The sequence below is a fragment of the Azolla caroliniana genome, unplaced genomic scaffold (assembly GCF_043228905.1).
Source record: "Azolla caroliniana isolate FFs.n. ecotype wild unplaced genomic scaffold, voAzoCaro1.0.p SCAF_10, whole genome shotgun sequence".
Classification (NCBI taxonomy): Eukaryota; Viridiplantae; Streptophyta; class Polypodiopsida; order Salviniales; family Salviniaceae; genus Azolla; species Azolla caroliniana.
The window spans coordinates 11,590,353-11,612,535 of record NW_028230445.1 but is presented as its reverse complement, the minus strand read 5'-3'; the positions used below and the strand labels follow the sequence as shown (position 1 = coordinate 11,612,535).

Sequence of the window (22,183 nt, the reverse complement as noted above, 5' to 3'; positions counted from 1 at the left end):
GAAACAGAGCAGAAATTCAGCACACAGACAGAGGGGGAGAGACAGACAGACAGACAGATGTGTTTGAGTGTAAATATAAATGATTGAAAATATAAAAGTAAAAACAGTTGAGTTCTGCTTACCCTGCAGGATAGGGTGATTGTGAACCGTGAGGGTTTTGCAAAGAGAATCTTTATATGTATGTATGTACATATGTGTGTGTGTGTGTGTGTACAAAGGTTTGCAAGCACACATAAGATAGATAAGATAGATAGATAGATATATAGAGGATGTATGCATGTTATGTATTTATAATGTATTTATAGATAGGTTATTTGAGTGTGTGTCAAGTGAAGCGACCCTTGCCTTGACAATGTTGATTTTTACATATGTATGTATATGTTTCCTTGAATGAATCTTTCACATACTTCGTGATAGAGCTTGCAGGGGAATGGGGCACATGCAACGCCATGTTGAAGGGTTTCGAGGTTGTTGTCATTGCCCTACCCAAACCAAACTGCCTTTGGTCGAATTTGTAACCTTTTTCTCTATATGCAATGACTGTCATACAGCTTAGGGGTACTCCACGTGTGCTTCCACACAAGTAATTAGGGTTTAGGGTTTAATGAAAAGCCTACACAAGTAATTAGTTTAACACCTACTTCCATTTTGTTTCTTTCGCTTCCACATTGAATCTTTCCACTTCTATATCACCTGAAATATGACCCCCCTTCCCCCGCAATGATGTCCTTTGGACTCCACCCCAATTGTACCTAGTAGCACTAATTGTTTCTATATTCCTTTCATTATTATTTATGTTGTACACACAAAAAACCCTTTCATTTCATGAAGGATAAGGTAAATTGAAATAGAATATATATTTTCAAAAGGAGTTTAATTGTCATGGATTATAAACTACTTGATTGAAAAACCATTGGTCACACGTTAAGAGTAATCTATAACAATTGCAGCAAAAGCTAAACTTGGTACACTGATGCAATTGTATCTCATCATAAATCTGATAAGACGAAGTGAGAAATCTTTTTTACATTGACGTGGATCAAATTCGTTTACCTCTTGAGAGGGAAAGACTATGTTTGCAATTTAATGTCTTAACCAATTTTCCATAACAAGGTTTCAGACTGAAAATTTTGCAGATTTTCTTTCATTCGTAACTTATATCATGGTATCCAGTTTACATATAATAGCATCATGATACACATTCTCCTCCCTATTATCGAAGAGATCGACACACAATTTCTCGAATCGTGAAGCCCAAACCCTTCACATTACAAAATAGTTCAAAGTTTCCACACATTACAAAATAGCAGGTTTGCTTGACACTACATGCACAAACCACATCTAAGCTCCACAATAAATCCATGGAAGATACCACCACATGTACCATTACCAAATGACATGTATTTTCTTTTGTTCAGGTGACGTGGATCATGTTAATTACCCGAAGGAAAAGATTCCACTCTCTCTAAATATTGACATGGTTAAATCATCTTGTTCATGTGTAGTAAAGTAACTAAAAAATTAATAGCCATAAGAACCAGAATAGGACGATCCATAGCCAGAGGATATCGTGCCACCTGTTCCTGATGGATACATACTTTGTGAATTGTAAGAACCATAAGAAGGTTCAATGGGGGTGTACGATGGAACTGGTCCAGACATCGAACTCTGCAAATCAATTTTAACAGTTCCAATTCTTCTTTGAGCACCGTTACTAGATTGATTGATTGTTAAAACGATGTACATACATACATTACAGAGAATTCTTGTACCATTGACATGTATGCAATGAAAGAAAAACATTTCTGATATAATACCCAAGATGTGCATATAAATTTACATATATAGATATATATCTGTATATGTATATATACACACACACAAACATATGTATGCATATATATATAATACATGATACACAAAAAGCTGTTGAGAATAAAGCAACTCAACTAAAATATTTACCTGGATTAACTGTTGGGCTGTTTGCACTTGTGTAGCAGTCCCATGAATCTCAACGGTCATCTCACCATGGACTCCCCTAGTTTCTTGGATCGTAATGGTCGCTCCACTAGTTCGACGCATATAGCTAATATTAGCACCAGCTGTTCCAATTATGGAATCGGCATAGGATAATGGTATCTGCATTTTTTGTGTCACCTGTAAAAACAATACCAATCATGAAAAATCAGCACAACCAACAAGATCATTCTACGAGAAAGAAAGAGACACACACAAACACCTCTTTGATGATGCTAAAATCTTTATTTTCTACAATTATTGCTCTACAGCAGACACAAAATCCCAAATTCCATGATGTTGTTATGAGAATTAGAACCAAACCTGCGTGATTATCGGGACAGGGGGTGGCATTGCAACCTGTGAACTCATAGCCCCAACGCCTGGGTCTCTGCCATATATCGAAAGACCATGATGCACCGGGGGTTCAAAAGCTTCCGATGATTGATAGTAACTATCATGTTGAAACGATGATGCATTGTAGTTAGCCCCGACACTAGTTGTACTCGGGTAAGTAGTGGCTGAGCTAGGACCCCACGATCCTTGCGGCGCTGCTTGCTGATGACTTTGCGCCTGAACTGATTTCTACATATATATATATATATAAAGGCATTGGTTTTTTTAAGGCCACGGATCGTTATTGCATTAATAGACCTTCATATTCTTCCATGTGGTTACAAGAACTCGAACTTCTACTTACATTGATCTCAAACATTGGTAAGATTGAACGGTCGACTAGGAACTTCCGTAGGTGGGACACCACCATTTCCATCGCTTTCAATACCTTCCCTACTTCCCCTTGAATTTCTACAACTCTGTCATCTGGAAGAGCATATGAGGGAACCTCCTCTGCAACACCATCAAAAATACATTTCAAAAGTTTCTAATAAAAAGTGGCAAGTGCCAGCACAGACAAGAAAACTTTTCTGATCTTGTTTTAGCATTTGCTATCAATTTCAAATATAAAAAGGGGCATAATCCCTTAACCACATAATTAATATATAGCTCCTCATTTTTAGAAATCTTACAACACAGTCTAAATCCTGAAATTTTGAGATAGAGATTTTATCTGATGCGAGGAAACTCAAAAAGTTTCATTTTTGAATTAAGATAATACCAAAATAATTATAGATCATGAATATGTCTTGCAAATGACTCTAAACAATTGGGAGAACGGGCTATATCTCGTAACATTTGGAAAGTTGACAGAGAAATGTGATATTCTGAAATGCAAACTCTTGTTGCAACCACATATTTGTGACGTTATTGGCAAGCCAACAAATAACTTTCACTTGATTTCAAAAAATATAAAATAGTTTCATAAATATTATTAATATAATATATAATTTGATATATACATACATCTATCTATCTGTACATATATGTCATCGGCCCTTATATAAATATATGTATGTTTCTAAAAATGATATTATGTCATTGGCCCTTGTATAAATATAAATATGTATAAGAGCCGATAATACATATTATTTTTATTGTTTGCAATAAACATTGGACCTTATCAAGGGACGAAATAATAACGATGTAAAGTTCTGCTGTCTCTCAAGATACAGAGTTCTTGAGCAATAATTCGTGCAAATGAAATGAATCATTCTCAAGGAGAAGAAGTGGGTTAGGAAAGAAAACTGAAAAAGGTTCTTGTATATTTCTAATGGTGATAGATGGTTATACTCCTTCATGCTTTTGCGATGGTTAGGTTAAGGACAAAGTTCATCAAAGTATCATATTTTGTAGGATGGTCTTCATGAGCAATCTATCAAAATGCTGCCCAATATTTTACATGTTTCCATCGTATCATGAAATGAAACCATACAAAAAATCAACGCTACAATAATCCACCTCTGCATGATTCCTCATAATCAAAAACCCACAAAAGACTATGGGAATCACCAGAGAAAACATAAATATGTTTTTAGGATCTAAGTAACCCATGACGATTGTGTCCACATGCTCACTGTGTCACTTGAATCAATAAACTCTGCACTATTGCCCCTCTTAAAGTAGTATCTATTTGGGCCAGTCACTCTCTTCAACTAAACCTAACAGAAAAGTTCATTGTTGCAACTTCTAGACAATAAAGAATCATCATACCATCTATATTATCACCCTTGCACATAACCATCAGTTTCCAATTAGAATCACATGTTCTAACTTTCCCCATTTCTATTGCTGATTGAATTCCCGAAGTTCAGAGATATACGAGAGTATATTATGTTATATAATATCTTTCTTTCATCAAATTTTTTTTTACCAAAAAATAGCAAAGTATATTTTATACTCTCAATAATTTCACTTGAATCCCACTTATGATTTAGATGTCTCCTAAACGACAAGGTTTCTGCATCGACATGTTATGTACCACTTCTCTTGAATCTCTATTATAATTTAGACATCTTATTAACTGACTAACATGTTTTGCAAGTTCTTTAACTACTCAGGATAAGATACAATATCAAGGATAACCATATGAGAAGGTTAGGTATGATCAACTTCTTACCTACAGATAAGACACGTACATTTGCTCCAGCAGCATCCTGGATAACCTTAATGGTTGCCCCTTGCCTTCCAATGAGGTTTCCAGCTTGTGTCGCTGCTACCAAAAGCTTTGATGATACCACTGCAAATGGAGGGTGTTGGATAGCACCCTCACCTTCAATTTCTGAACCTTCAATGATGCGCCGATGAACTTTCAATATTCCATCCATAGCTGGGGAAATTGCCGCCTCAGGTTCATCTCTTGCCGACACCATAACCTATAATAGTGAGGAATGACGCATTTTATAGGAGAAAATGTTTAGAATAAGAAACTTGGCGCACAACAATCAATTTCCTTTAAGTCAATGCAGTTTCCTAGTTCCATATCAGTTGACCGTCAGCTAGCAAATAATGTGACAAAGTACATTTATGAAACCACAACAAATTCAGAAATGAAATGAAACAAAATGTTATAACACCATCATCAAAAGAAACTGCATCTAAACTATGTTGTTTCCCAATGTGACTCTCCTAAACTATGTTGTTTCCCTATGTGACTTTCCTGTGATTGAAGTACAACAATATAAGAACCACAGGCACAAGTAATGCGAAAGATCATTGTACAAAATGAATAAAGAAGAGGTAAGATGTGAGTGGATCAGCCCCTATGGATCTCTAGTAGATATCTGATCATAGAAGTCCATGGCTTAGGAGAATGTTGCAAATCCTTCTCTATAGAATGCCAGTGGATGCATCCTTGTGTCTCATCGTAGTGGCGCTCAAACTCTGGCTTCATATAGCATAGTAGACAGGTGACAAGTGTAAAAACAGGACCTTAGAGTGAGCCATCACCAAGCAAGTGGTGTCATGGGGTTGATCCATGTCCTTTTTGCATCCATGTAATTATATATCTTACAATGGAACAGGTGATAGTCTTGTATATCTTTGACTTTTAGCTTCCAAATCCACTGAATGTATGTTATCACTTAAAATAGTGCTTCTGTAACTACTGAGGATGCTCCCATTTAATCACCTAAATGAGATATTAATGGTTTGGTCCATGATCATGTGAGCTAATCATTGAAAACAGAGAGGTCTCTCTAAATATCTCGAATTCTGAAGGCGGGCCCCCTAAATTTCCCTTGACTGTACAATGCCTGTAACGTATCTCAATATCTTTGTAATCCCCCTGAAGAATATGAAATAGAAAGTAGCATGGGTGTGAGAATTCCCATATGAGACAATCTACATTCCCCCAATTTGTCTTATGTAGTTAGATAGCTTATTGGTATGAATGTCGAAGAGAGTAGGTGAAATTGTCAGACAAAATAATCATAAGAGAGAGAAATTCACAATATCATATGGATAGTCAAACTATAGATGCAACCAGCATTTGTGCAAAATGTTTTTCATTTTCCAACATTAAATTGATATCCATTTAAGGCTTATTGTCTATGTCACAAAACCCATTTCCGGTCCTTGTTAGTCCAATTTCAAGGAATAACTGGAATGCAGTCTACTCAGAACACCTGTATCCATATGATGGACCCACATGTTCAAATATGCAACAAATATACCTAATCAGAACTTTGTAAAAATTTAAAACGTACTCAAAATAAACATACCACTCTTTCAGGTGTACCCGGGAGACCATCTAGAATCTTGATCCGGGATCTTGTTTCCTCACACATTTTCTTCACTATCTCACCTTTCCTTCCAATAATGCTGCCCACTTTATGTGTAGGTACTATCATTCTGAAGACATTGTCCCCAGGCCAGCCAGGCCACTTCTTATCATCAACTAAACTTGGTTCATCTTCTCGAGCCCTTTTTTGTCCTGGAACTGAAACACCTGTATCCTGACTCTCTGACACAGTTCCCATCATTACTGTACTTTCTGGCATGACCTCCATCTACATATTAAACGACGAGGTAAATTGAGGTCATATCTTTAACATAGGAGAGATGATTGTGTCAAGTGACAAGATTATAGCTTCAGATGATCAGTGCATTAATTGACATCAATATCATGTAGGATATTCCATCTATGTTATGCATTATTTGGCATCATGTCAACTTTGAAATGATTTTCCAACGTGCATAATTTTAACATCAACATCATGTTCTCTACCTATTCAAACATTGCCAGCAACTGCACCGTGCAAATGAGTATCACGAGTTTTCTCTACCTATACCTTTCCATTGAACGACAATCTTGTGTCCTAGCAACAAGTGTGCACTATGCGTTGCATCCCAAAGTAACCGCAAATTCACTACCCAAATTAGTAATAAGCTTCATCAAAGTCACGCAAATTAGGGTAAACAACCCACGCCAAGAATAAGAAAACACTTTATGATTTATTAGGCATGCCCTCTTGCATATTCATAAACATAAACATACATACATACATACATACATACATGTATATATGTATGTATACACAGACACACACAAAATACAGAGTTTTGTAAAGGGAAAAGGGGCAATATCCCCACCTGGTATGGTATCTCTTTTCTCTTTTCCTGGGTCTTTAAAAGACGAGTGTTCTGTATGCTGTATGTTGTATGCTGTATGCTGTATGCTGTGTGAGGAAAGAAAGAAGGAAAGAAAGGTATAGGGAGGTTTAATCAAAGAGAAGAGAAGCAAAGTGCTGGTTGTGTCGTGCAGAGTAATGTGTGTTGTGTGTAGTGAGGGAGGGCGGTAAGAAAGAAAACAGCACAAAAGTTATAGCGTTGAGAGGGAGGGAGGGGGGGAGGGAGGGGGAGCAGAGCAGAGAGGGGAAGGGTAGGGGAGGGGAGAGGAGAGGAGAGGAGAGGAGGCTCTATGTATGTATGTATATGTATATGTACATATGTTATGCTATGCTATGTTATGCTATGTATGTATGTATGTATGTATGTATGTATGTATGTAACAAGAAGAAGGAGGAGGGGTGCCGGTTTCACACTCGTCCCGGACACTTCTTCTTCAACCTCCTCATTATGCTTTTTGGATGGACACCCACACCACTTCCTCCTCTTTCCTTCCCATTTGCTTTGGTGTCATTCATCCATCTCCGCATTCTCCTCGAATCCTTCCTTGGAATCGGATTTGTATCAATACGTCAATACATAATACGCAATTGACTACATATACTAGATATTAGAGATTATTTCTAATGTAAGCATAATAAGACAGGGAAATGGAGGATAGATTAGAATTAGAATTAGACTTAGACTTTTTATCGTCCATAAAGAGGCCAGTTTTGACCTATGGGACCAGAGTATACATGTGTTCTTCATATGTGTCTCCTTCCTAAGAAGGGGTATTCATACATTGAAGCACGAAGTCTCTATGTGCGAATAAAGCATACATATATGAGCTCAACCTTCTCGGTGGTGTCTTAAGTATGGCACTCAAGTTATCACTCCCTCTTAGTATGTCAGCATATCTTGAACAAACTGCACTATATGTCAAGCATGTGAAGAGCAAGTGGCATTCATCCTCTACCATGCCTTCATTGCATACTTTGCATGTCATCAAGTTTGTCACATTTTGATACCATTATGCAACTTCAATACCTAACTTGTGAGATCGAGTGTGAAGTAGTGTAAGGGCTCTACGAGCATTGCTACTCATATTGGTAATGAGATAAGGTTGGATACGATCAATAGGCATTCTTGCTTTATATTGAGACCAACATTCAGGGTTGACATTTGCAATGTAGTATTCTAGCTTTGTCATCTTAGCATCTTCCCACTTCATCCTTAATGATTCCACCAACCTTTCCTCAATCATTACACATTGCATAGCATTGCCCGAAAGCTCTAAAAGATCATCCACACCCCATCTTCTAAACCATTTCCTTATGTCAACAACCGAACCGGATGAGAGAATCTTGCTTTTATGATTCTTTTGTAGCTTACATCCAACATTCCAAGCAAGATGTGGTAATCCATGATTCGGCATATTCTTGACTTTTGTAATGTATTTATATACTCTTTGGAGGGCCAATAGTTCTATGGGTCGAACACCTGTTTCCAAGACATAACCTGGTAAGAGGTAGTGCATTTAACTCCTACTTGCCTCCTTAAAAACATCTTTTGAATTTTCTCAATCTCATTCCATGCATTACAAGAGATGGTGCCACCCTATACTTCTACTCCATAAAGCAATGCTTGAGTTACTAGGGCATTGAACAACATTAGTTTTACTTCCCATCCACAAGTATCACTTTGGTTGCATTGGTTCTCCAAAAGGTAATACGATTTCCAACCGGCTTGGAGCCTAGAATCAAAGCATACACTCCATTTATTTGTGGCGGGTACATCAATACCAAGATATTTAAAGCTTCAACAAATTGTATATTGTAGAAAGTAGCGTGCGGAAGCAAGTATGAAGACAGAACAGAGGAAGGAAACTCAGGTTCAATGGAGAGCTTTGGCTTACACGGTATACGCGGGAGAGACAGAGAGAGAAACACAAAAAACTATATTCAACAATAATACTCAATCTCTTTACATAAGACGTGCTCAGTGAACACTTTTATACAAGCCCTAGAAGGACTAACCGAAGTACTGACAGTACTTCAATGCTCATCAAGAGCCCCTACACTAACTCCCAAATATATTCCTCACGGAATATCTTTCCTAACGACCTCCCGGTTTATGTACTCGGCCTAACCGATCGGTCCCAACCGATCCGGTCCTCGGCTTCTTCAGTCAATCAGGCCGATGTTGAGCTTGTCTCTCAACACTCCCCCTCAAGCTCAACTTGAGGCTCTTCGGGATCTTCACAGCACCGGTTCCTCCTGGCTTCTCGCCTCGCTCGCGCTCCTCGACCTGTTCGACTCCGTGCGCTTCGACCCTTCCGGTCGGCTTGTCTGCTCATGTGGCCCTCATCAACTCTTCTGTTGTTGCGGTGTTGACGCTTCTTCTGCTGCATTTTCTTCCGCTTGGGCCTCAGTTGATTCAGCGTGTCTGAATCAAACATCCGAACCGACTCAGCTACCTCCGATCGGTTTTCGCTCTCGTCCGAGTTAGCTGTCTCCAACTCGTCTTCGGTCTTCTCGCCCTCGATGGCGTCATCTTCCCCATGCGTGGTTGGCTTCGGCTCTCTCCTTCGGTTGCTCCCCTTCTGTCCTCTTCCGAACTTTCCCGCGGGTCCACCCTCGGCTTCTTCAGCCGATCCGTCTTCAACCAAGTCAACAAACGAGTCAACCGAATCGGTGTCATGGTCACCGCTCCTTTCCTGCTGTCTTGCTTGGTCGTTCGGGACTGTTGGGACTATTCTCCCCCTCAAGTTCGACACGTCGAGGTGACGCAACCCGAGCGCACTTGAGAATTGCCGCAACTTGTCCAGACCAAGAGGCTTTGTGAAGATGTCGGCAGTCTGCCGATTCGTCGGAACGTACTGAAGTTCGACTTCACCGGAAAGGACACGCTCACGGATGAAATGGTAATGCATCTCAATGTGCTTGGTCCGTGCGTGAAAGACGGGGTTCTTCGTGAGTTGGATGTTGCTGAGGTTGTCGTAGTAGATCGTTGTTGGATCGGACACCTCCTCTTGCAGGTCCTTAAGTAGCCGCTTCAACCATATGGCTTCGCATGTCGCGACAGCCGCTCCTCGGTACTCAGCTTCGGTGCTCGACAATGCAACTGTCGGCTGCTTCTTACTGCTCCACGCGATCGCGGCACTCCCGAGGGAGAACACGTATCCAAACGTGGATCGGTGATCGGCGGCGTTGCCAGCCCAATCAGCATCGGTGTAGCCGACTAACTGCGCGGTTGCACCGGTCCGATATAGCAGTCCTCGGTCCTTAGTGCCGTTGACATACCGAAGTATGCGTTCCGCACACTGAAGGTGCTCCTCGTTAGGTCGCGCCATGAACTGACTGATCACCCTGACCGGATAACTGAGGTCGGGTCGAGTGATGGTCAAGTATATAAGGCTTCCGACAATTTGTCGGAACCTTGTCGGGTCACATACCTTTCCCGTATCGGGACGAAGCTTGACGGTTCTGTCTAGAGGAGTCGAGATGGACTTACAGTCAGCCATCCCGAGTTTGAAGAGCATACTCAGCACGTAATGACGTTGGTTGATCAATATGCCTTCGGGGGTACGGATCACTTCGATCCCGAGGAAGTAATGAAGGTCTCCCAGATCCTTCATGTCGAACGATGCCGCAAGCTGGAGCTTCACGCGGTCGATTTCACCGAGGTCGGCGCCGGTGATGACCAAGTCATCAACATACAGTAAAATACTAACCGGTCTGAGTCGACCTTTCCGGATGAACAGGGAAGAGTCCAATTTTGACGTGACGAAGCCCATCCGACGCAGTTGTTGCGTGATCTTCGCGTTCCAGGCACGCGGGGCTTGCTTCAGTCCGTAAAGGGACTTCTTTAGTCGGCATACTGCCGAGGAGTTCGTTCCAGAGTGAAATCCGGGGGGTTGTACCATGTACACCTGTTCCTCAAGGTCACCTTGCAGGAACGCATTCTTTACATCCATCTGATGTAAGTGCCACCCCTTGGCCGCGGCTACTGCGAGCAAAACACGAACGATCGTCATTTTTGTGACCGGCGCAAACGTCTCATCGTAGTCGATGTCGTGTTTCTGCGCGTAGCCCTTTGCCACTAGCCGAGCCTTGTACCGGTTGACCGAGCCATCGGTGTTGTACTTGACTTTGTACACCCATCTACACCCGATTGGCTTCACACCCTTCGGTGCGTCAACCAGGTCCCAAGTCTCGTTCTCCGCCAATGCGTGCATCTCTTCCTCCATCGCGGCGCGCCAATTCGCGTCCTTCGCCGCTTCTGCGTAGCTCTTCGGCTCACACACTTCCGCTACACGGGTCATGTACGCATAATGATGCGCCATGTACTCGTTGTATCCGAACCGCACAACTGGGTTCTTCTGGCGGGTAGATCGGCGTAATCTCACATTAGCCGATGTCGAGGCCTTCTCGGTCGACGCGGTCTTCACCTTTAAAGACCCATCACTGGTTCCCTCGGAGTCGGACTCGCGTCGGTCTGACTCGTTCCTTTCCGTGCCGGAATCCGACACCTTCTTCTTCCCTTTCTCTTTGCGCGTAAGCCGTCTCCTCGGCTTCCTGCGCGGGGAATGCACGGCCGAGTCTCCACTACTTGCCGGCTCTTCATTGGACTGGTCGTACCGACTCAGTCGTCCAATCGGTCCACTTAACCGGAGTGAAATCGGACTCTCTTCGCGGGTCTCGATTTCGGGCTCATTCAGAGGCATCTCGGCCTTACTGACCTCATCGTCAGAGCTCGGATTGGAGTTGAGGTTCGTAGTCGGGGGCAGGTACCAAGACGCAGACTCGTCAAACACAACGTCGCGGCTGACACGCGCTTGTTTGGTGCGAGGGTTATAACACTTATAACCCTTCTGCTCGTCCGAGTAACTGACCAAGATGCATTTCTCGGCCTTTGCGTCCAGCTTCCTCCTTTTCTCCTTCGGTACATGCACATACGCAATGCTACCGAACACCCTCAAGTGTCGCAAGTTCGGCTTCGTTCCGAAATATAGCTCGTGCGCCAACACTTTGTCTCCAATCCGGTTCTGGATGTATACCGCGGTCCTTACCACCTCGGCCCAGTAGAACTTGGGCAAGCTCTTCTCCTCCAGCATTGCCCGTGCCGCTTCCACAATCGACCGATTCTTTCTCTCGGCCACGCCGTTCTGCTCCGGCGTGTATCTACAACTGAATTCGCGGCGAATTCCCATTTGTTGTAGGTAACCGTTGAATTGACCGAAAAAGTACTCTTTCCCGCCATCCGACCGCAGACACTTGATCTTTCGTCCCGTTTCGGCTTCCATGAACCCTTTGAGGTCCCGGAAACAGTCGAAGACTTCGCTCTTCCTCTCAATGAGGTAGATCCACGTGTGCCGCGTGTGGTCGTCGATGAAGGAGACGAAATATCGGCTCCCGCCAAGACTAACGTTTTGTGCCGGCCCCCACACATCTGAGTGTATAAGGTCGAGCTTGTTCCGGCTCCGGTTTCGCTCGTTAGGGAAAGGAAGTCGGTGTTGCTTCCCGAGCTGGTAGGCTTCACAAATTTGTGTCTTTCGGCCACTAAACTTGGGCAATCCGAACACTACCTGTTTCGATTGCAGATCTTGAAGCCGCTGGTGGTTGACGTGGCCTATCCGCTTGTGCCACAAGTCGATGTCCGACTCGGTCTTTTGTCCCTTCGCGAACATTGCGGTGCCGCCGTCAGTGGAGTCGAGGATGAACATCCTCCCGTCTCTGTGCCCTTACGCAATCACATGGCCTTCTTCCTCAATGAAGCACCCGAGGTGTGTAAACCGAACCTCCATCCCTTGGTCGACGATCTGTCCTACCGAGACCAAGTTCTTTGTGATTGTCGGAACGTGCATCACGTTCTTGAGTTTCCCTTTCTGCCCGACATGGCTAAGGGGAACTTCTTCGACATTCGCGATCGGATGCGGAATGTCGTCTCCTGTTGTGACTACTCCAGGTTGTATTGGGTTTTCAAGGTACAAGAACCACTCCTTATGGCTCGTCATGTGGTTTGACACGCCGGAGTCTATGTACCACACCTCGACCGATCTCGGGGTGCTCTGTTTCATTGAGTTTGCTTCGTGTCTCGTCACGAAGACAGACCCTTCTCCTGCTCTCCCGGAGTCTTCAGCGTAGTGCAATCGCTGCCGATTTCCCTTGTCGGTATGTCTGGAGCCGTTCCCGGAACCAGTTCTCTCCGAATCGGCGCGCTTCTTCCAGCACTCACTTTCCCTGTGGCCTTTCTTGCCACAGTACCAACACTCCGCGATGGCCTTCCCTTGCCGGTTCTCATTGCTTCGACTCCCCCTGTTTCTGGAGGGTCCGGAGTTGCTGTCGGCATCACTTTGGTGCCTTCTTTCTTGATCACGTCGGCCGCCTCCATTGCGCGCCGACTCGCCTCGTCCGCCACGACCACGGGGCCTTTCTCCCTCCGTGTACAACATCTTGCTGTCGGTGTGCGTGCTCGTCGACGCACCCGCGTGGTTCTCCTCTACCAGGAGCATCGGCTGTAAGTCGAAAAAGGACGACGTATTCTCCCGGGTACACACAGCCGTTCGGAACGCTCCGAACTTCGACGCCAAACCTCCGAGACAGATCTGGACCATCTCGCTCTCCTCGATGTTCACCTCTATGGAGGCGAGGGAGTCGCAGATATCCTTGATCTTTGAGGTATAGTCTGCCACCGACAAGTCGCGTTGTCGTAGGTTGCTCAACTCCTGTCGGAGCTGAAGCTTCCTAGCTGTGGTGCTCGCGGCGAAAATCTTCTTCAAATTTTCCAACGCACCCTTCGGCGTCTTTGCATCCCGAACATAGCTCAATAGCTGTTCGCCCACATGACGCGAAGCAGTATAGTACCCTGCTCGCCGATTGCTCCCACGACGGGAAGTCTCTGTGTGTCGATTCGAGTGCCGCATCATTAGCTCCTTCGACATAACTCCAGTAGCCATGCCCGAGCAAGTACTGGTGCATCTTGTAGGACCAAGACGCGTAGTTGGTTCTGTCGAGCTTCTCTGTTGGAAGCGAGCTCGCCATGCCTCTATCCATCGTTCTTCTTGTTCTTCTTCGTCAAGTTGTGTCGACTGCAGAGAGGTTCTCAACCCTCGCGCTCTGATACCATGTAGAAAGTAGCGTGCGGAAGCAAGTATGAAGACAGAACAGAGGAAGGAAACTTAGGTTCAATGGAGAGCTTAGGCTTACACGGTATACGCGGGAGAGACAGAGAGAGAAACACAAAAAACTATATTCAACAATAATACTCAATCTCTTTACATAAGACGTGCTCAGTGAACACTTTTATAAAAGCCCTAGAAGGACTGACCGAAGTACTGACAGTACTTCAATGCTCATCAAGAGCCCCTACACTAACTCCCAAATATATTCCTCACAGAATATCTTTCCTAACGACCTCCCGGTTTATGTACGCGGCCTAACCGATCGGTCCCAACCGATCCGGTCCTCGGCTTCTTCAGTCGATCCGGCCGATGTTGAGCTTGTCTCTCAACATATATGTTCCCGTCTATATGTGAGCATAGAGGGTAATCATGAGGTTGGATCGTTTGCACTACCATCATTTTTGTTTTCTCCACATTCACTACTAGTCCACTACTATGGCAAGATTCTTCGAATACCCCAAGTAAATGTTGCATACTATCAACATCATAGGAGAAGAGTACCACATCATCTACATATAGAAACAATAAGATAACATGTTGCATCAATTTGGGGGCATTCAATCCTTCTTCTCTTGCAACCTTATTCACCTCCTCTTCTAATTTATCAATACATAAGCCAAAGAGTGTGGGTGATAGTGGACATCCTTGCTTGACCCCCATGTTACTTAAAAAGTGCTTTGAGAATCCACTATCCATTTTTAGTTGGCATTTAACTTGTTCATATAGGCATGCAATAGCAACTCGATACTCTAATGGCATGTCAATCTCTACCATTCTATTCCAAAGCTCACTTCATGCTACGGTATCAAAGGTTTTCTTGAAATCAACAAAACAACAATAAAGTGTTTTTCCTTATAGTCAACTCTCTTCCATGATTACTCCCAATGTGACCAAATGATCCACAGTGGAGTGTTTTTGGTCTAAATCCTGCTTGCCCAAGTGCTCTTTTGCTTGTGCTTTTCAGCCCATGTTGCTTATCTTTTGCTCCAAAATAGTGCTATATAATTTAGCAATAGTTGAGCTCACCATTATTGTACGATAATTTGATACTTGATTCTTATCTCCGGCTTTAAATATTGGTTTAATCCAATTCATAAGCCAATCATTTGGAAATCCTTGTTTTATAGCTTGCTCTATAATTGTCATTATCCAATGACGAGTATGTGTCATTGTCCATTTTAAAAGCTCACTTGAGACGTAGGTTGCATCTGTTGCTTTCCCACTCGCCACCTTCTTTATTCCCTTATTGACATCATCAATATCAATACATGTAGTGCATGGTGTTTCAATTTTCTCAACCATAGGAGCCACACCTTCATGCATATATAGCCTTTGTACATATTCTAACATCTCTTCATTTGTAAAGTGACCTTTCACATCTTCTTTCTTACCCTTGCATTGCCCCCATGCTAATTTTGGTTTGAGCTAAAACAAGTTTTTCTATTTCATCTCTTGCATTTGGAAATATATTCTTTTCTTTCTCTTCACTACTTTCTTATATAGGTGCCATGCAACAATCTTTTCATTTTCCCTTTCTATGGACTTAAACCATTTGAGATACATCTTACATTCATCGTCGAACCAAGAATTACATGGAAAACTACACATCTTATGCCTACCCACATGCCTCTTAAAGTATTGATATCCAACCTTAAGGATGATATCCTTCAAATGTTGCCAATTTTCTTTAACATTGTTGCTTAGAGAAAAACTTAACAAAAGGTTCTCCACTTCATTTGCATACATCTTAGCTTTTTCATAGCAATGTCGGATGATACATCTCTTTTCGTCTTTCACTCCATGGCATCTATTGGTGAAATGTGGAATTGAAACCTCCAATTACAATGGCTTGTGATCTGAGTCCGAAGATAGAGAACCAACTTTAAACACATTCACCAATGATAGATCACATGCCAACATTAATGCATAATCAACCACACTTCCTCCACCCGAGGATGGTAAACATGTGAGCACATTTGTCAATGGGAATGCCTTTATACCATTTAGGATAATCAAGTTTGTGCAATTTCGCATATGTATCAAAAGTTTTCCATAATCTGACATAACACAATCCTTGGAGTCACGCAATAGACAATGTTCTACTACATTTTCTTCAAATGTCTCCACATTTTGGAAATTTCCAACTCTTGCATTGAAGTCTCCCATAATTAAAACTTTACCAAGCTTCTCAAATGAAAGTATATCATGACATAATTTTGTAAAAGGATTGTCATGATCTAACCCAAACCTACTATAGTAGTTTGAGTCTTTGTGAGGAATGTAACATGCAACTATATTCAACTTCTCTTTCCCCAAATTAACCTTTATCCATATGTATCTCTTATAGTCATCATATTTGCATACTTTGATAGAATTATCTAAGCTCTCATGGTAGATACATGTTATCTCGGCATGCCCAATATTCCCTTTGGAGTGAGGCCATATCGATTTTATGAGGTAATCGTCTATCTTAGGTATACGGTTTGCCTCATGCTCCTATGTTTCAACCAAAAATATAATATGCATTCCTTGAGCTACATCATTGAGTCCTAAACCCTTATTCCATGGATATCCTCTACAATTCCAAAACATTACTTTCAACCGTGAAGCACTTATAGTCCCATAGGTCGTTGCTTGCTATGCATTTTGATTTGCTTTCCTAGATGCATATGCTTGCCTTCTATGTTCTTGCTTTTGTGGAGTTCTATCCTTTGTTACAAAAAAACTTGTCCCTTTTAAGTACACCTTACTACTATCTAGAATCATTGCGCCCTTTTATGTTCATCAAGGATTGTACAAACAATAGCTCGAGATGACTTTCCCTCTAGTTGTTTTTTGCCAACCCTATGAGGCATATACAATAACATCTCACATAACAAAGTGATCTTCAAAGAATTTCGTAATATTCTCTCTGAGAGATAATGAATTATTTGTTTCATTCTCTTGCATACTTGTAATGACAATATTATTCATTCCTCTTTCAATTTCATATTGGTCCTTTGCATCTAACACATCCATGGTATTAGAATGCCTTTGTGTGATTTTTGGTGTTTCTTTCAACAGAACATCTTTCCACCTTGTCATGATCACATCTTCCTTCCCCTCAATTGTAGATTTTATTTCGGCATTTGCCTTCACTAAAATATCTTTTTCTACTTCAAGACTCAACATTTTTCTTTCTATTTTAGGCATCCGATTATCTTGCATTTGAATAGTCATGTTCTTCATTGCATGTAGTTCTTCACGCAAAACTTTGATCTCTAACTTTTGCATTTCCATTGTATGTTGAAGAGTTAATTCTCTCGACACTTCTCTCTATTTCGGATTCCACCGAATCATCTACACCAATCGGCTCGGGTTCGGGTGGAGAGAAGTACCAAGATACCGATTCATCAAACACGACATCTTGGCTGACTCAGACCGCTTTCAATTGGGGGGGTTATAACACTTATAACCCTTCTATTCATCCGAGTGGCCGACGAGAATGCACTTTTCGGCTTTCACGTCTAACTTCCTCTGTTTTTCCTTCGGTACATGCACATATGCAATGCTACCGAACACCCAAAGGTGTGCCAAATTCGGCTTCCGCTCAAAATACAGTTCATGCGGCGACACCTTTGTCCCTGAGGCAGATATCTGATTCTGGATGTAGATAGCTATCCGAATCACTTCGGCCCAATAAAACTTGGGCATGCCTTTTTCCTCAAGCATCACCCTTGCCGCTTCTACCAACATCGTGTTTCAATGCTCGGCCACGCGGTTATGCTCTGATGTGTATCTACAAGAGAATTCCCGTCAGATTCCCTTTGTCTGTAGATAGCTTGTGAATTGGCCGGAAAAATACTCTTTTTCGCCATCCGATCTCAAACACTTGATCTTTCTTCTGGTCTCACGTTCGACAAGGTTCTTCAAATCCCAGAAACATAAGAAGACTTCACTTTTCTTCTTGATTAGATAGATCCAAGTGTGTCGGATGAAATCGTCGATGAAGGAGATGAAATATTGACTCCCACCGATGCTCACGTTTTATGTCGGTCCCCACACATCCGAGTGGATAAGATCGATAAACATCCTCCCATCGCGGTGTCGGGGTAGTTGTGGTTCGTGCGGCGAAGTCGCATGGATTAAGGTTAAAAGGAGTTGGCTATATATTTTATAAGGCTTGTGCAACAATGTTAGAAAGATTATTAAGGATAAGAAGAACAAGAGTTAGAAGTAATGTGCGAGAGAGAGATGAGCATAGATAAGAGACAGAGACAATGTATCATTGAAGAATTGAAATGGTATGATAAGAACAAGCTTTAAATATTAAGAATACAAGAATTTACCAACTGTACAATGTTGATACAAGATACGACTTTTCTTCCTTAAACTCTAGATTCGAACCCTTGACTCCGATTTTGAAAACACGAGGCTCCTCGCCAAATGAGCTAACTTCTTTGATTTCTTACTTCGAAACACAAGCCTCTTCCCAATGACCTAACTTGTTTGTTTAATTATCTTATTTTCTAAGTTTCTCTTCCTTGATTCCCTTCTTACTTTCCTTCCCCCTCTTTATATAGTTGTGCTCATGCAAATGATAATGTGTGGGTGCATAACATGCGTGGCATGCATGGCATGCATGTGATGCATGATCACCATTTGGCGCACATGTGTTACATGTGATGCATGATAGCCATCATGCTCATCTAAGCTCCCATGTATGAAAATATATATGGGATAACTATAATGATGGACATAAAACTTTAAAATAAATAACCTAGCTTAGTCGTGTATGCTTTGTGCTTGGTATATAAGGTTGAGGGTTCAAGTCCCTCAATTTTACTTAATACAATATTTAGGTTTATTCTTATATAGTGAAGCACATTCTTGAGAACATTTCTAAAAACAAATAGCCTAGCCTACTAGTATATACATTGTGCTTGGTTTATAAGGTTCTGGGTTTAAGTGTTTGAAATATTGTGAAATGCACATAAGAGATCAAAACAAGTCTACTTAGCTTCTTACTTCTTAATCAATTTATAGTTGATACAACGGAACCCATTTGGGTTGGCTTGACTAAAAAGGGTGTGCTAAAAGGGTGGGTCATTTTGGGCACACGCATCCTAAAAAGGGTGTGCTAAAAGGGTGGCACAAAGGAACACATGCACACCACATTTCCCCCCTGCGAGAAACAAGAGATTGAGGAGCATGAGTGACCATGTGTGGTCCTTGCCGGGAACTGGAACGGTCCTCGTTGAGAGTTGGAACACGAACACCAACGGGCGTGAGCAACCATGTTGTCCTCATCGAGAATTGGAACACGAACGAGTGAGTGACCATGTGGCCCTCACCGGGAACTGGAACATGAACAACAACGGGCATGAGCGACCATGTCGGTCCTCACTGGGATCTGGAACACAAACAATAGTTGGAGTGAGCGGCCATGTGTGGTCCTCACCGGAGACTGGAACACAAACGGGAGTGAGCGACCATGCGGCCCTCACTGGGAACAGGAACACGAACGGGAGTGAGCGGCCATGTGCGGCCCTCATCGAGAACTCGAACACGAACGAGCGTGAGCGACCATGCGGCCCTCACCAGGAACACGAACACGAACACGAACACGAAAGAAACTAAAAAATAGAGACAATGAAGCGATGTTGATGATGAAGCGGTGGATATCAGGAGGCCTAACTAGTGAACTAAGGCGGTGCTAATAGAAGAGATACTACTACAAGAGACTAACAAGAGTGTCGGTGATGGTGGTGAGGGCGATGCTACCTACGAAGCGGAAGAGGCGGATGCTTGGATGTGGGGGACTGGTACCCCGTCATCTCCACCAATATGTGGTACCCCGTCATCTCCACCAATATGTGAAATGCACATAAGAGATCAAAACCAGTCTACTTAGCTTCTTACTTCTTAATCAATTTATGGTTGATACAACGGAACCCATTTGGGTTGGCTTGGCTAAAAAGGGTGTGCTAAAAGGGTGGCACAAAGGAACACATGCACACCACAATATTACTAAATACAATATTTAAGTTTATTTTTATATCGTGAAGCAAATCCTTCACGACAGCGGTGCCCTTGCGTTATGATCTGACCCTCTTCCTCAATGAAGCACCCAAGGTGCGTAAACTGCACATGCATCCCCTGGTCGACAATCTGCCCGACTGATACCAGGTTCTTTGTGATTGTCGGGACGTGTAAAACTTTCATCAACTTTCCCTTTTGTCCAACATGACTTAAAGGAACTTCTCTGACATGCACTATCAGGAGAGGAGTGTCGTCTCCGGTTGCTCTGGCTTTTCTAGAAACGAGAACCACTCTTCGTGGCTCGTCATGTGGTTAGATGCTCCGGAGTCAACGTACCACACTTCCTTCGATCCGAAAGTGGTCTTCTTCATTGAGTTCACCTTGTGCTTCATCACAAAGGTTGACCCTTTTTCAGTCTTCCCGATTCCAGATCCTTCCGATCCTCCTGCGTAGTGTGAGCTTTGCCAGTTCCCTTGTTCGGCCTTGCCGGATCCGAAGATTTATCCGAATCGGCGCGCTTCTTCCATCACTCGATCTCTCTATGGCCCTTCCGACCACAGTAGCAACAGTCCGTCGCAGTCATTTCCCATCGGCTCCCGGCACTGCCTTGACTCCCCCTGCTTGTGGAGGTTCGGAACTGTTGTTGGCACCATCATTGTGCCTCCGATTTTGCTCTTGTCGGCCACTTCCACCGTGTGCCGATCCGCTTCGTCCGCCACGACCATGGGGCCAATCCGCTTTGGTGCATAACATCCTGTTGTCGGTGTGTGTGCTTGTTGAAGCACCCAAGTGGTTCTCCTCTATAAGGAGCATCGACTGTAAGTCGAAAAATGAGGGCGTATTCTCGCTTGTACATACCGCCGTCCGGAATGCTCTGAACTTTGATGCTAGGCCCCCGAGACAAACCTATACCATTTCATCTTCCTCGATGGTCATGTTGATGGAGGCAAGTGAGTCGCGGATGTCTTTGATCCGGGCCGTATAGTCGGCCACCGACATGTCCTTCTATCGGACATTGCTCAACTTCTGTCAAAGTTACAGCTTCCGGGCCATAGTGCTTGCAGCGAAGCCCTTCTTCAAGTTTCCCCAAGCTTCCTTCGGCATCTTAACGTCCCGGATATGGCTCAACAACTAATCGCCGACACTGGACGCAAAATAGTACATAACTCTGCTTGCCGGTTGTTCCCAAGTTGGGAAGTCCCTGTGTGTTGCATCAGGTGCCGTATCGTTGGCTCCGTCGACATAACTCCAATAGCCATGCCCAAGCAGGTACTAGTGCATCTTGTACGACCAAAATGCATAGTTGGATATGTCGAGCTTCTCCGTCGGGGGCGAGCTAGCCATTCCTTGGTCCATATCCTTCTTATGTCAGTTCTTTACTGGGTGTTAGGGTTTGTCTTCAGAAAACACTTGTCGACTGCAAAGGTTCTCAACCCTCGTGCTCTGATACCATGTAAAAGAATACGATTGTGGAAGCTAAAACAAAACAAGCTCATCCGGATAGCTAAAGAATATAGACACTGGTTTTAATGGAAACCTTACACGTGAGAGACAGAGTGAGTAGAACAGTAAACTCAATTTCAAAATGATAACACTCTGTACATAGAATGTGCTCAGAGAGCACTTTTATACAAGTCCTTACACAAACTAATAGAAGTACTGACAAGTACTTCAATGCTCATACCAACGACTAACATTGACTCCTAAAAATATGTCTACGTACTAGGCTAGGTTCGTAGGCCTCTAACAGCCTACTGGTTCCAATCTGATTCGGCTCCTAGTTCCGGACACCGATCCGGTTCTTCATTCCGGACTCTGATCCGGCTCTGGCTTGTTCAGCTGATCCGGATCCGGTTGAGCTTGTCCGCTACACAAGAACTTTATGTATGCGATCCACCTGAGCATCGCAAGGTCCGGAGTCGCGCATCCGTAAACCATACCGAGAATCAATAGGCA

The 22,183-nt window shown here is 43.0% G+C and overlaps 1 protein-coding gene across 1 annotated transcript; it reads right to left on the bottom strand.

Annotated features, from left to right (window-relative positions):
* Window positions 1-1,236: 1,236 nt before the first annotated feature.
* On the bottom strand, window positions 1,237-6,422 carry LOC147859041 (flowering locus K homology domain-like). Its single transcript, XM_087325261.1, has 6 exons — window positions 6,135-6,422; window positions 4,532-4,787; window positions 2,717-2,865; window positions 2,341-2,601; window positions 1,963-2,157; window positions 1,237-1,668 (listed from the first exon to the last, which is right to left on the bottom strand). Exons 1-6 carry the CDS (start codon window positions 6,420-6,422, stop codon window positions 1,522-1,524), a joined length of 1,296 nt encoding a protein of 431 aa, XP_087181387.1. The 3' UTR covers window positions 1,237-1,521.
* Window positions 6,423-22,183: the final 15,761 nt, after the last annotated feature.

What these genes read in the sequence shown, in the direction of transcription:
- LOC147859041 (XM_087325261.1), bottom strand. Translation starts at nt 6,422, where the DNA reads ATGGAGGTCATGCCAGAAAGTACAGTAATGATGGGAACTGTGTCAGAG. An exon ending in CTGTCCCGATAATCACGCAG is followed by an intron (nt 2,158 to 2,340) that starts GTTTGGTTCTAA and finishes TTGTTTTTACAG; the next exon opens with GTGACACAAAAAATGCAGAT. An exon ending in CAGCCCAACAGTTAATCCAG is followed by an intron (nt 1,669 to 1,962) that starts GTAAATATTTTA and finishes ATTGATTTGCAG; the next exon opens with AGTTCGATGTCTGGACCAGT.